The sequence below is a fragment of the Elephantulus edwardii genome, unplaced genomic scaffold, assembly GCF_000299155.1.
Source record: "Elephantulus edwardii isolate Elephantulus edwardi_28Jun2011 unplaced genomic scaffold, EleEdw1.0 scaffold00208, whole genome shotgun sequence".
NCBI classification, from domain to species: Eukaryota; Metazoa; Chordata; class Mammalia; order Macroscelidea; family Macroscelididae; genus Elephantulus; species Elephantulus edwardii.
Window position 1 is genome coordinate 2,953,391 of NW_006399958.1, and position 11,614 is coordinate 2,965,004.

General features: G+C 50.6%; 1 protein-coding gene across 1 annotated transcript in view; it reads right to left on the bottom strand.

The window, feature by feature from the left end:
• CACNG7 (calcium channel, voltage-dependent, gamma subunit 7) overlaps nt 1-8,834 on the bottom strand; it is a 54,615-nt gene extending 45,781 nt beyond the window's left edge. Inside the window, exons 1-3 of the mRNA XM_006897300.1 lie at nt 8,639-8,834; nt 7,104-7,190; nt 6,191-6,331 (exon numbers count right to left, since the gene is read on the bottom strand). Coding sequence (XP_006897362.1) covers nt 6,191-6,331; nt 7,104-7,190; nt 8,639-8,834 — 424 coding nt within the window. The remainder of the gene's footprint in view (nt 1-6,190; nt 6,332-7,103; nt 7,191-8,638) is intronic.
• Nucleotides 8,835-11,614: the final 2,780 nt, after the last annotated feature.

Consider the following 11,614-nt stretch of genomic DNA (forward strand, 5'->3'; position numbering starts at 1 on the left):
TGCCAATAAATTAGGGAGGAAAAAAATTCTGTTCGTGAAAGCCACCCCCTTGTGATATACTTGCCACAACAGCAGTCACAAATGAAGGCAGGTACTTTCCTTATGATAGTTCAAGTTCGTTGAACAACAGTACCCATGCTGCCTACCCTTACCCCATTTTCTCTCTCTAGGCCACTATTTTTCCATCTGAAAACTGAAGAGCCTTCTCAGAGATGACACCCAGGGCTTGTGATATTCCACACGTCTTATTTTAGCTTGGCGTCTGACTCCACACAGAATGATTCAAGTTTGCAAGGAGATTGCACCCAGCTTTCCCTGGGAAAAGGTCTCCTCAGGTTAGGCTGCAAGCACGGGGGAGGTTTAGCTCCAAGAACGCCAGGTGAAGAACAGGGAAAAGGTTTCTGAAATTCCATCCTCATCTGTTTGCACAACCAGCTTGCAAGGGTCAGAGCAGACGACAGCCTCCAAGAAACGGAACAGGGAGGAGGCACGTGCTGAAGTTTGCTTGTAAAATATCTACTGAATTAAAGAGCTCAAATTGTGTTTCATTAAATTACACTGAATTAATTTGGACTGGATTGGAGAATCAAGCTGGGACGCCGTGAGGTTAGTTGAGACGGAATTGAGCTAAATCTGTTTGAACAGAGGTGAGTCGTGAGCTGAGCTGAATCAGTTTAAACGGGAGTGGGTCGAGTTGAGACTTCAGGGTTTCCAAGTGGTGCAAAGAGGCCTGGGTGGCATGGTAGTTAAAGGTCTCACGTGTTAACCAAAAGGTCGGTGGTTGAAATCCACCCAACAGGAGAAAGATGATGCCATCAGCTTGCATAAACACAGTCTTGGGAACAAGAGTACTCTGTCCTACAAGGTCAATATCATAGCTGACCTTCTAGTGGACTTTCAGAGGCTGTAAATCACATGGGAGGAGATTGTTTCTCTTTCTCCTCAGAGCTGCTGGTGGACTTGAACCATCAGAGAAGCATGGCTTTGTGGGCTAACAACACAGCCCCCTACCCATGGACTGCACCACCAGAAGGTCACTATGAGATGGAATTGACTTAATTAACAGCTTTGGCATCGTTTTCAGACAGTTCAAATGGTGAACACACAGAAAGGTTGAAGGTTCAAGTCCACACCAGGGGGCCTTGAAAGGAAGGCTTGACAATTGCCCTCTGAAAAGCCAGCCATTCAGAGCTTAGGAACACACATGGTTCTTCTACTCACGACACACATGGGTCACCCCAGGTTAGAAGTGACTTGGCAGGAACGGGTCTGGGTGCTTCTGAAAGAACTCTGCGCTCATTCCAGACACTGCCCTCAGCTAATACCCAGCTCGCTCTGCTCTCTGAGCAATTCTCTGCTCGCCTCCGGGCCTCTGTGCCCCTCTTCAGCAAGGGAGTGACAATAACAACTCCTCGGCAGAGATGCTAGGAGAAGGCGGTGTCAACACACGTGCAAAAGAGTCTTGTATCTCAAAAGAAAATAAGCAAAAAGAACTGCAGATAAATTGTGAATTTTAAGTAACAAGACGCATACAGTGAAGGCCTTAGGGGTGCACTGTTTTGTTCACATGGTAAGATAACCATTGGGATGCTAAACAAAAGGTTAGTAGTTCAAATCCTCTGTGGGAGAAGAATGAGGTGGTCTGCTTCCATTGAGATTGACAGCCTAGGAACCAAACAAGGCAGCTCTGCTCTGTCTTATAACACTGCTATGCACTGGAATGGACAAAATGGCAAAGTAGCTGTGTTTGAGTTTGGTCCTGATGCATGCAATTTGCTTTGAAAGGTGTTACAAATATAAGAGAAGCTGGTGGATGGCTCAGACAAAACAGAACTGCTGTTAAATGGCAACCAACTTGTAGCTGACTCTCTAGCAAGTTTCCGAGGTTGTAAATAGATAGGAAGGAGTTGCTCATCTTTCTCTCAAAGAGCTGGTAGTGAGTTCCAACCACCAGAAGATAAACACCACAACTCCCTAAGGAATGGGTGACCAGAGATGGACTCCAAATCCAAATCCAATTCACTGCCACAAAGTCGATCTGACTCGGCAACCCTGGAGGACAGAGTGGTAGTGATGTTATGTGCCGTCGAGTCGCTTGCCACTCATAGCGACCCTCTGTACAAGAGCTCTAAACTCTGCTCTGTCCTGTGCCGATCTCATTGTCTCCGACACACTCATCCCGATTACCCCGGTCCCGAATCAGTCCACCTCTTGGAGGGCCTTCCCCTCCTGCGCCGTCCCTCCACCCTTCCGAGCATGATGCCCTTCTCCAAGGACCGGTCTCTCCTTACAGCATGACCAAAGTATGTCAGACGAAGCCTCAGAATCTTTGCCTCCCAGGAGCAGCCCAGTTTAACCCTCTCTAGGATGAACTGTTTGTTTTCTTAGCAGTCTATGGTACTGTCAACACTCTTCTCCAACACCAAAGCTCAAAAGCATCAATTCTCCTTCTAGCCTCCCTGATCATTGTCTAGCTCTCTGATGCATAACAAGTGATTGCAAAGATCATGGCCTGTATCAGGCGCACCTTAGTCTCCAGAGTGACACCGTTGCTCTTCAGTACTTTGGAGAGGTCCCTAACAGCAGACTTTCCCATCGCAATATGTCTTTTAATTTCCTGGCTGCTAGTGCCAAGAGTGTTGATTGTGGAGCCAAGCAGACAGAGTAGAATTGTCCAATGACATGATATTCCACAGGGGCACCAAAGCTGCAAGATTTTACAGAAGCAAAGTGCCACATCCTTCCCTTATGGATTGTCTGGTGAGTTTGAACCCAAGACCTTTCTGTTTAATAGCGGCACCTTGAACCTCTACACCCCTGGCTTCTCTGATAGGCAGATAAAGAATAAAGGAAGACTCCAAAATATGAGAGTTTGCCACCGAGTTTAATCCCTCCTCACTCTTGCTCAGAGCAGAACTTCTTTCAGTGCAATCATCTCGGTGATCTGTTGCTTAACAACCAGCTGAGGTTGCTGGTTCAAAGCTACCCATCAGCTCCTCCTGAGACAGTACCAGCCATCAATTCCCTAAAGATCATAAACTTCTTACTCCCCAAAGCACGCGATCTCAGTCGAGTATCGACTCACCCGCACCTCACAACAACAAGAAGGACGTGAGAGATGTTGAACCTGATACCTGACTAATAACCTTCACAACTGCCAACAGAGTTACAAAACAAAATCTGAGAAACTGTCACAGCCCAGAGACTAAATCCACGTGACCTCTGAAGACGACGTGGTCTCCTGGATGGAATACTGGAATGGAGAAAGAGTATCAGGGAAAGCTAAGCAAACAGGAATGACGCATGTGCTCTGGTTAACAGCACTGTTGTCAATATCAGCCCCTTACTTGTAACAAACGTCTCACACCAAGATACCTCCCCTCTATGCAGATAAAGCACTAACTGACATTTCTGTTGCCAGTCAAGTTGGAAGAAACTGGTAGCTGAGCCTCCTTTTGTTTTCCAAAGCCTTAAATCACACGAGAAGAGATTGCCCATCTTTCTTGCTTGGAGGTAGAGGTGGATTCGAACCACCCGAGAGGCGAGGTCTTTGGGTTAACAGTGCAGCTCCTTACAGACTACACCACCGAAGCTCCCTCCACTCAGTGAAGATGTTGTGTTCTTTGTGAAACGCTTCCCTAATACCAAGGAGAATCTGGGTCATCTGGGGACACGCTGTACTATGTGGGGACAACCTGTACTATGTGGGGACACCCTGTACTATCTTTGCAATAATGCTGTGAATCTGAGACAGCTAAAATAAAAAGCTTATTAAGGAAACAAACAAACAAAAAAATACTACAGCCCTAGTAAAGCCCAGGGGGCAGTTTCTGGAGGGTCACTGTAAGTTGGAATTGACCTAGTGGTCAATGGATTTGGGGAGGTCGCAAAGAGGAGCCCTGGTGGCAGGGTGATGAAAGCATGTGGCTGCCACCCAAAAGGTCACCGGTTCAAAGCCACCGGAGAAGGGCCAGAACCCTCTGTTCCTGTGAGGATCCCGGTTTAGAAGAGCCCGCGGGGCAGGTCCACTCTGTCGCTGGGGCGGCTACCCTTTGAAATGGATTTGACGCCAGGGAACAAGGAACAGTTCAATGGCATTGATTCTGGTTTTTCTCACTGCGTCAGTCATCATCATCATCGTCATTGTTCTCTCTACTTCCATCAAGTTCCTGAGCCCCCAGGGCGCTCTGGGGAGGGAGTCCATAGGAATTTGCCTTAACCATCATCAAGCTAACCCAAAGCTTGAGCCTCTCTGGCAGTTTGGGTCCATTAGCAATCACATCTCTGTGTGATTTACCGCCTCCAAAAACCCACCACAGGGTCTGCTACGTGGGGGGTGGGAGAGTGGGGGGAGGGGGGAGGGGAATGTTCCAACTCAGTGATCGTGAGTTTGAATTTTTGAAGTCACACTCAAAACTATCACTGTGGCACACTGGTTACGTGCTTGGCTGCTAAGGGAAAGGTGGGACGTTCAAATCCAGGAAGAAGACTGACTGTCTGCTTCTGTAAAGATGGCAGTCTAGGAAATAGGACACTTCTGCTCTGTCACAAGGGGCCTCTGTGCCAACTTGCCAGATCCCAGGAGCAATAACAACCTTACAAAAGTTAATCAGAAGTCGATTATTAGAACCTCCTCCACAGGGTGAATTGGAACCTCCAACCTTCTGGTTAACTGTTAACTGTCTGCAGCGTCCAGCAACCTCAAAGCCAGTCTAGTGACACATTCCCAGCTGACTCTAGGGACATGGATACTCGCCACAAAACTCAGCTTTCCTGTCTTTTTATTTTTTCCTTTTTGTAACAAGAGTTTGAAAGGGAGCTCTGGGGGCCTAGTGGCAGGAAGCTGCACTGCAATCTCAGAGGTGCGGGGTTTGAATCCACCCGATGCTCTGCTGGAGAATGAGAAGCGATCCCCTCTTGTAACAGTCAGATCCGATTGACGGTACATATATACAAAATAAAATTTTTATTAAAAAAAAACCTCACATAAAAATGAAGAGCGCTATAAACTGAAAATTACTAAAATGCCAGTTGTGATTAAAAATACAACGCCTGGGGGCGAGCCGTGTGAAATCTGAGGCCCAGATCAGACGCTCACAAGTTGTACGGCCTTAGGCAGATGACTTCATCTCTTCCCAGTGTTAGTTTCCGTATCTGTGAAATGGGGCTATTAATAGTATTTACCTCACAGGGCTGTTTGCGAGCATCAGGGCAGAAGCTGGTCCATAATTAGCATCCTGCGAACATTAGCTAATCATTTGGTCTGGAAACAAACCCTGTAAACCAGAGAGGCACACGCTTCTAAAACCAACCAGCTATACAAGATCAGAAGGGTAGTATCCGCCCAGGGAGAAAGCTCAGAATGCTGAGGTTAACACAGTCAGCTCCTGACCACATAGTCAGCGGTTCAAGGCCCTCAGCCTGCTCTGTGGGATGAAGACGTGCTTCCGTGAAGACCTAGGGTCTTTTAAGATCTATGGTACCCCTCACTCAAAAGCCCAAATGCAAGGCCATCACGTCGGAACCAACTCATAGCTGACCCTCTGTGAGTTTCCAAAGCAGCAAATTCACCGGCTGAGAGTAATCACCTCCCCTCAAAAAGCTGCTAGTGGATTTGAACTTCGAGAGACACGCAGCCTGCCTCCCAATTAAGTACAACTCCCTCTGCACCAAGCCAACATCGCTCCCTTATTCTGTCCTATCGGTTCGCTCTGAGTCATAAGTGACATGAGGTCAAGGAAGCAGGAAGGGTCACCACTACCAGCTGGAATTAATTGCCTTGTTGACAATGGATTTCAGCTGGGTCTGTGGGGGATGGGTAGGCTAGATCGTTGAGAGGAAATCAGGAAGCACGGTGGTCAAGCCCTTGGCTGCTAGCTGAAATAAAAGGATGAATGGAAACCAGAAACACAAGTATAAAGTGGGGAAAGTGCTACATTACGCCGACTGTCATCAACAGTCAACCATGTGCACGACTCATTGAAGTAACACGCAATTTGCTCTCTGAATTGTCACCCGAATCACAATTACAAAAGTTTAAAAGCAAACCAGGAACCCTTCCTTGTAAGGTAGGCTTGGCTGGTGTAGAAGGTCACAGAGGTCCTGCAGCCCCATTTTCCCAGAATGAAGGTGTGGCATGAGTCCACATGTCCCCAGAGGGGTGGAAGCCCTCCACACGCCCTCGGCTCACCCGACAGGATGAAGAAGATGCCAGACACGAAGGCCAGGATGGTCCTCTGTGGGCGGATGTGGCCGATGTTGCTGATGACAAAGGCGGTGAACACGAGGAAGAGGCTGACCATCGGGAATGGGGTGGCCGTGCGGACTGTCTCTGGGGGAAGGGCAGGAGGAGGGAGGAGGTTAGCTGGGGGGCGCTCCAGGTAGGACCCACCACCACCTGGCCCTCTAACAACTGCCCACAGCCAAGACCACGCCTACCCAGACTTTACTCCACCCCTTTTGGCATTGACTCCACCCACCATCCAGGTCCCCTCCTTTCTACTAAGCCCCGCCTCTCAAGCCAATCACTGCCTTCTTCCTTTTGACTCTGCCTCTTTCCACACAGGCTCCACCAACCACTCAGGCCACATCCTCGATGTGACTCCACCCCCTTCCTGCTGACTCCACCCCCCCCACTCAACTAAGCACCACCTCCTACCCAATTGCCTTGTTCCAATCCTCCTTAACTCCGCCCTGTTCTCCACTGGCTCCACCTACCACTCAGATGCCATTTATTCCGCCAAGCTCCTCCTCTTCCAATGACCGACTGTCTCCTCTTTGACTCCACCCCTTTCCTCACTGGCTCCACCCTTCCCCCCACTGACTCCACCCGCCACGCAGATGCCATTCTTTCCACTGAGCCGCTCCTTGTCCAATGATTGGCTGCTTCCTTCCAATCCTCTGCTTCTTTCCTTTAACTCCGCCTCTTTCTCACTGGCCCCACCCCTTTCCCCATTGATTCCACCCATCACCTGGCCTTCTCTCCTCCTCCAGTGACCACCCTTTCCTATCTTTCTCTCTGTCCCTTTGACTCCAGGGCCCCTTTCTCCCACCACCAGCCCTGTGACCCAGCATGTTGCCCGCGCCCTGGTTCCCCCCCTCACTCAGAATATTCTCCGTATTTTCCGTCACCAAATTGATCTCTGGCTCAAGGAAATATTCCGAGGCCACGCACCGACCCTTCTCACGACCTGAGGGGAAATAAAGACAGTAAAAACTCTGTGAAAACCCCCCTGAAGCCTCAGGGAGATTACCAGGGGCAGGATCAAAAGTGGGGAGCCCCCAGGAGAGTGGGGAGCTCAAAGGTCTTTAGGGGTGGGACAAATGGGGTGTCTGATGACTGGCAGTTCCTCTTGGCACTGCTCTATAATCTCCCGTTTGAAGGAGAACTGGGTTGAAACTCAGAATCTTTGGGGAAAAAAAGGGGGGGCTATGGACCCAGATTCCTGTCTCCTTACAGATGAAGTCTAGGGTGCAGAATCCCTAGAAGGAATGACCTTGGCAGTTAATAAAACCCAAGCCAGCCACATTGAGTCTAACCCATAACCTCTTCGTTAACAACCGAGTGTAACTATTTGCACCATCCGAAGACACCTTTGGTGATTAAGAAAAAACAGCTCTCGCCCAACCCATGGCTGTGGGTTCCGTTCTGATTCAGCAGCCTTGACATAGCAGAGTACAACTGCCCTGTAAGACTTTCAAGGCTGTCAATCTTCATGGAGACAGAAAGGCACAGACATGTGGAGCCAGTGGTGGCTTTGAACCTCCACGTCTTCAGTTAGTTCGTAGTCACTGTATCACTAGGGCTCTCCTTTTTTTATTGGTGGTTGTGGGAAAGCATGCATTCTTTCATCCTGACCATTCTGCACTGGAATTTCTGAGGGACTGAGATTTGACTGTAGACCCCTGGTTCTAAGGAGGGTGCTAGGTTCTCCCAGGGAAGCAGGAGTTAAAGATCTGGCGGTGTTTATTGTATTTCTATTTCAGCATCTCATCTCCCAGGTCCAGAGAATAGATGACCACAGCGTTGAACTCTAGGTTCTAACCATGGTGTCTATTCTAGAGATGTTTATTGCATTTCTATTTCAGCATCTCATCTCTTAGGTCCAGGAAATACATGACCACAGCGTTGAACTCTAGGTTCTAACCATGGTGTCTATTCTAGAGATGTTTACTATATTTCTCTTTCAGCATCTCATCTCTCAGGTCCAGGGAATACATGACCACAGCGTTAAACTCTGGGTTCTAACCATGATGTCTATTCTTTGACTAGCTAGAGATACCAAAGGTAGACCTCGTTCTGGATAAGATGCTCAACCACGACCCCTAGTCTACATCTAGATAGAACTCTAGACTTCCATTCCAGCCATGTGCCTGGACCCGAGTCCCAAATAGTACTCTGGCAAAGACCTCTTAACTCCAGAACCAGGACCTCTATCCCTAACATCACACTCTGACCTAAGACTTCACAGTGTTGGCCACCGGTGCGTCCAGTCCTGAATCCAAACCTTCAGGAGAGGGATTGGATCTGAAACTGGATTTCCGAAACCAGGAGCTGGGAAGGTGGGCGAGGACTCTTGGGCCCCTCCCCCAGGTAAGGCGGGGGAAAGGTGAGCCGAGGACAAGTGGGGGTGCATACCTGCAAAGAAGCAGACTCTCCAGAGGCCAGCGTGCAGCGCCATCTTGACCTCGGTGGTCTGGTTCTGCGGCAGCACGGTGCCCTCCTCCATGTACAGCCAGTAGTCGGTGCTGACTGCGATGCCCACGAGCAGCAAGCCGCAGGCCCCGAACACGCTGCTCAGCAAGGTCAGGGCGCGGCTGCTACAGTGACTCATTCTCAGTGGCGGGGGGCGCCCTGCGGGGCCTGAGAGGGGGTGGAAGTTGTCGTGGGGAGCCCAGAGGGGACCCACCAGAGGCCCCCCCTCCAACCCCATGCAGCAACCTGCGAGGCCGGACCTGGCCCGAGACTCTTAACCCCGACGTGGTATCTTCCCAGTGCTGATCCTTGTGTCCTGATCCGTGCATGACTCCATCTCTTGACTTTTGCCAAAGGCTTAGTTCTAGAATGGGGGCTCAATCTTGACCTCTGTCTTCCAGCTCAGACTCTAACGGGACTGGACACCCTAACTCTGATGTCTATTCTTTTACTAGCTAGAGGTACCAAAGGTAGACCTCATTCTGGATAAGATGCTCAGCCACGACCCCTGGTCTACATCTAGATAGAACTCTCATTCCATGTGTCTGGACCTGAGTCCCAAAGAGTACTCTGGCAAAGACCTCTTAACTCCAGAACCAGGACCTCTATCCCTAACATCACACTCTGACCTAAGACCTCAATCTTGGATGCCAAATGCCTACTCCCCCCTGGGGTCTCTAACTTTGACCCTCAGTCCTAGATACAAAAAGTGTTACTCAGTAGACCTCAACCCTTGGCATCCTCCAACCCTGAACTATGCCTTGTCCAGCGACTCCAACTTTGGACAACAGATTCCAGGACGAATGCTTAACCTTAGCTTTGAGCCAGTATGTGGGTCCCTCCCTGGACCCTGGACCACCGAACACGGAGTGATGGGCAACTTGGCCTTCCCAGAAACTCGAGCTGTTCTGTCTTGACTCCAGGCCCGAACTGAGATTCTGATCTTTTTCCTTTGGATTCTGTCCCTAGACTGGAGGCTTTGGCCCCAAATCCTCAAATTGGGTCACTAGCTAAGGACCCCTAACCCTGACACCTTGTTCCTGAATCCCTGACCCAGGACTACCTAAAGCCCTTGATCTCAAGCCTCTCAACCTAACTCAAACCCTTGGACTCTTTATTTACATCCTTGGACCACAATCGTCCTTCAACACTTTCAGAACAAGAGATCTCCCTTCTACAGACGTGACATCCCAAATTCCAATCCAGAACCCAGAGACTCCAAGCAGGAGGGGCCCTTAGCAGCCTATTCTAACACCAAGACCTTGACCCAGGACCTTCTAACTCAAAACTGTGTCTTGACCTCAATTTGGGACCCTAGTCTGAGGTCACAGTCCGCGACCCAGATCCAAGACTCCAGAACCTTAACTTGTTCATCTCCACTCCGACTCCTCTGATCCAGACATACTTCTTATCTCAAAACAATGGAACCCAGAGACATTGAGCTAGGCTCTTGTCTAGTGACCCCAGAAGGTTCAAATCATGACCTGGGGCTTTCTAACCTTGCGCTCCAGACACAGCACTCCAGGCCAATGGAAGACCCCTCTCTCCGATGAAGAACCAGCGTTCTGAACTTAAACCCCAGTTGGGAAGCGTAAGAACACCATCTCCCATCACACTGTCCTTCGCTTTCCCCCCTGAGGTTGTGGACCCCAATTCCTCTGGCTAGCTCTTCTATTCACAGACCCTCCTTCAACCTACAGCCTGGAGTCCCAACACTGGACCCTCAAGATGAGAAATCCCACTCCCCACAGATGTGACCTCCCAAATTCCAATCTGAACCAGAGGTGCCCTGGGCCCCACAATTCCCTACACACAGTCCCCACCTTTCATCCAACTTTAGTTCCTCACCCTATCTCAGATTCCTCTGACTCCCCACCATCCTTTTAGCTTTCATATGTGGGATTCCTCAACATTTCGCGCCTCCCCCAGCAAGGAGGTGCCTCCCCAACCATATGACACCCCCCTGCCAACCACCCCCCTGCCAGCGTAAACAAGAGATTCCACTGCCTTTAACCAGAATCCCCAGAGTCTGAAATCCCCATCCCATTAGAACCTCTGAGCCTGAGACACCTCCGGTCTTCACACAGCAACCCCCCCAACTTCCTGTCCCCCAGCTTCTGGAGGACTAGGGCATCCAGCCCCGCAGAGCGGCCAGCCAGCATTTCTCCCGTCCCCCTAGCGGGTGGCTCCAGGGCTTGACCGCTGGCCTCCTCGCTCCTCACCTAGTCCTCCCAGCAAGGAAACAACCCCTCAAAAATCCTGTCACCAGATCGTCCCAGGTAGATTATCTTGGCGTCCCTGGTTTGCTCCTTGGACCCCTTCCCACAGACCCTCCTTTCGTTTTAGTGGCCCCCTTTCTTGGTTCGGCCTTCGAGATTCTAACCATCGTTCTCACATCACATCCTCCGCAGACTCAACCTCTCTTTTTGGGGGGACCCTCCCCCAGACCCCAGCGTCCTTCTCTTTTCTCTTGCCAGCCCCTCGGGGACTCGGGCATCCCGGGTCCCTTGCGTCCCATTCTTCAAATCCCAAGTCCTAACTCCGCCGCCCCCAACCTCTGGGGAGTAGTAACTCCCCCCTTCTGGGATCTGCCCCGAATAGCGTCCTGTCCTCTCCGTCACGGGCCTCAGCCCTGCAGCTGGGGACCAGCAGGGCCGCCTCTCTCGCAGCAGGGGTCTGCGGGCTCCCCTGACATCAGATCCCATACATCAATGGAAGAGTTTCCGGACTCGGAGACCCTGGGGTCCCTCCTCAGGGACCCCCCCAGGCCACAGCGCCCATCCTTCCTCCATTTGCGTTACGAACTGGGCCTGCTGGACAGCCTACACCCCACCTCCAGTGCCACACCGGCCCCTCTGAGTCCTGTCCCGGCTCCCAGCCTCCTCCCGGGGCGCCCCCTCTTCCTTCCAGGACCCTCTC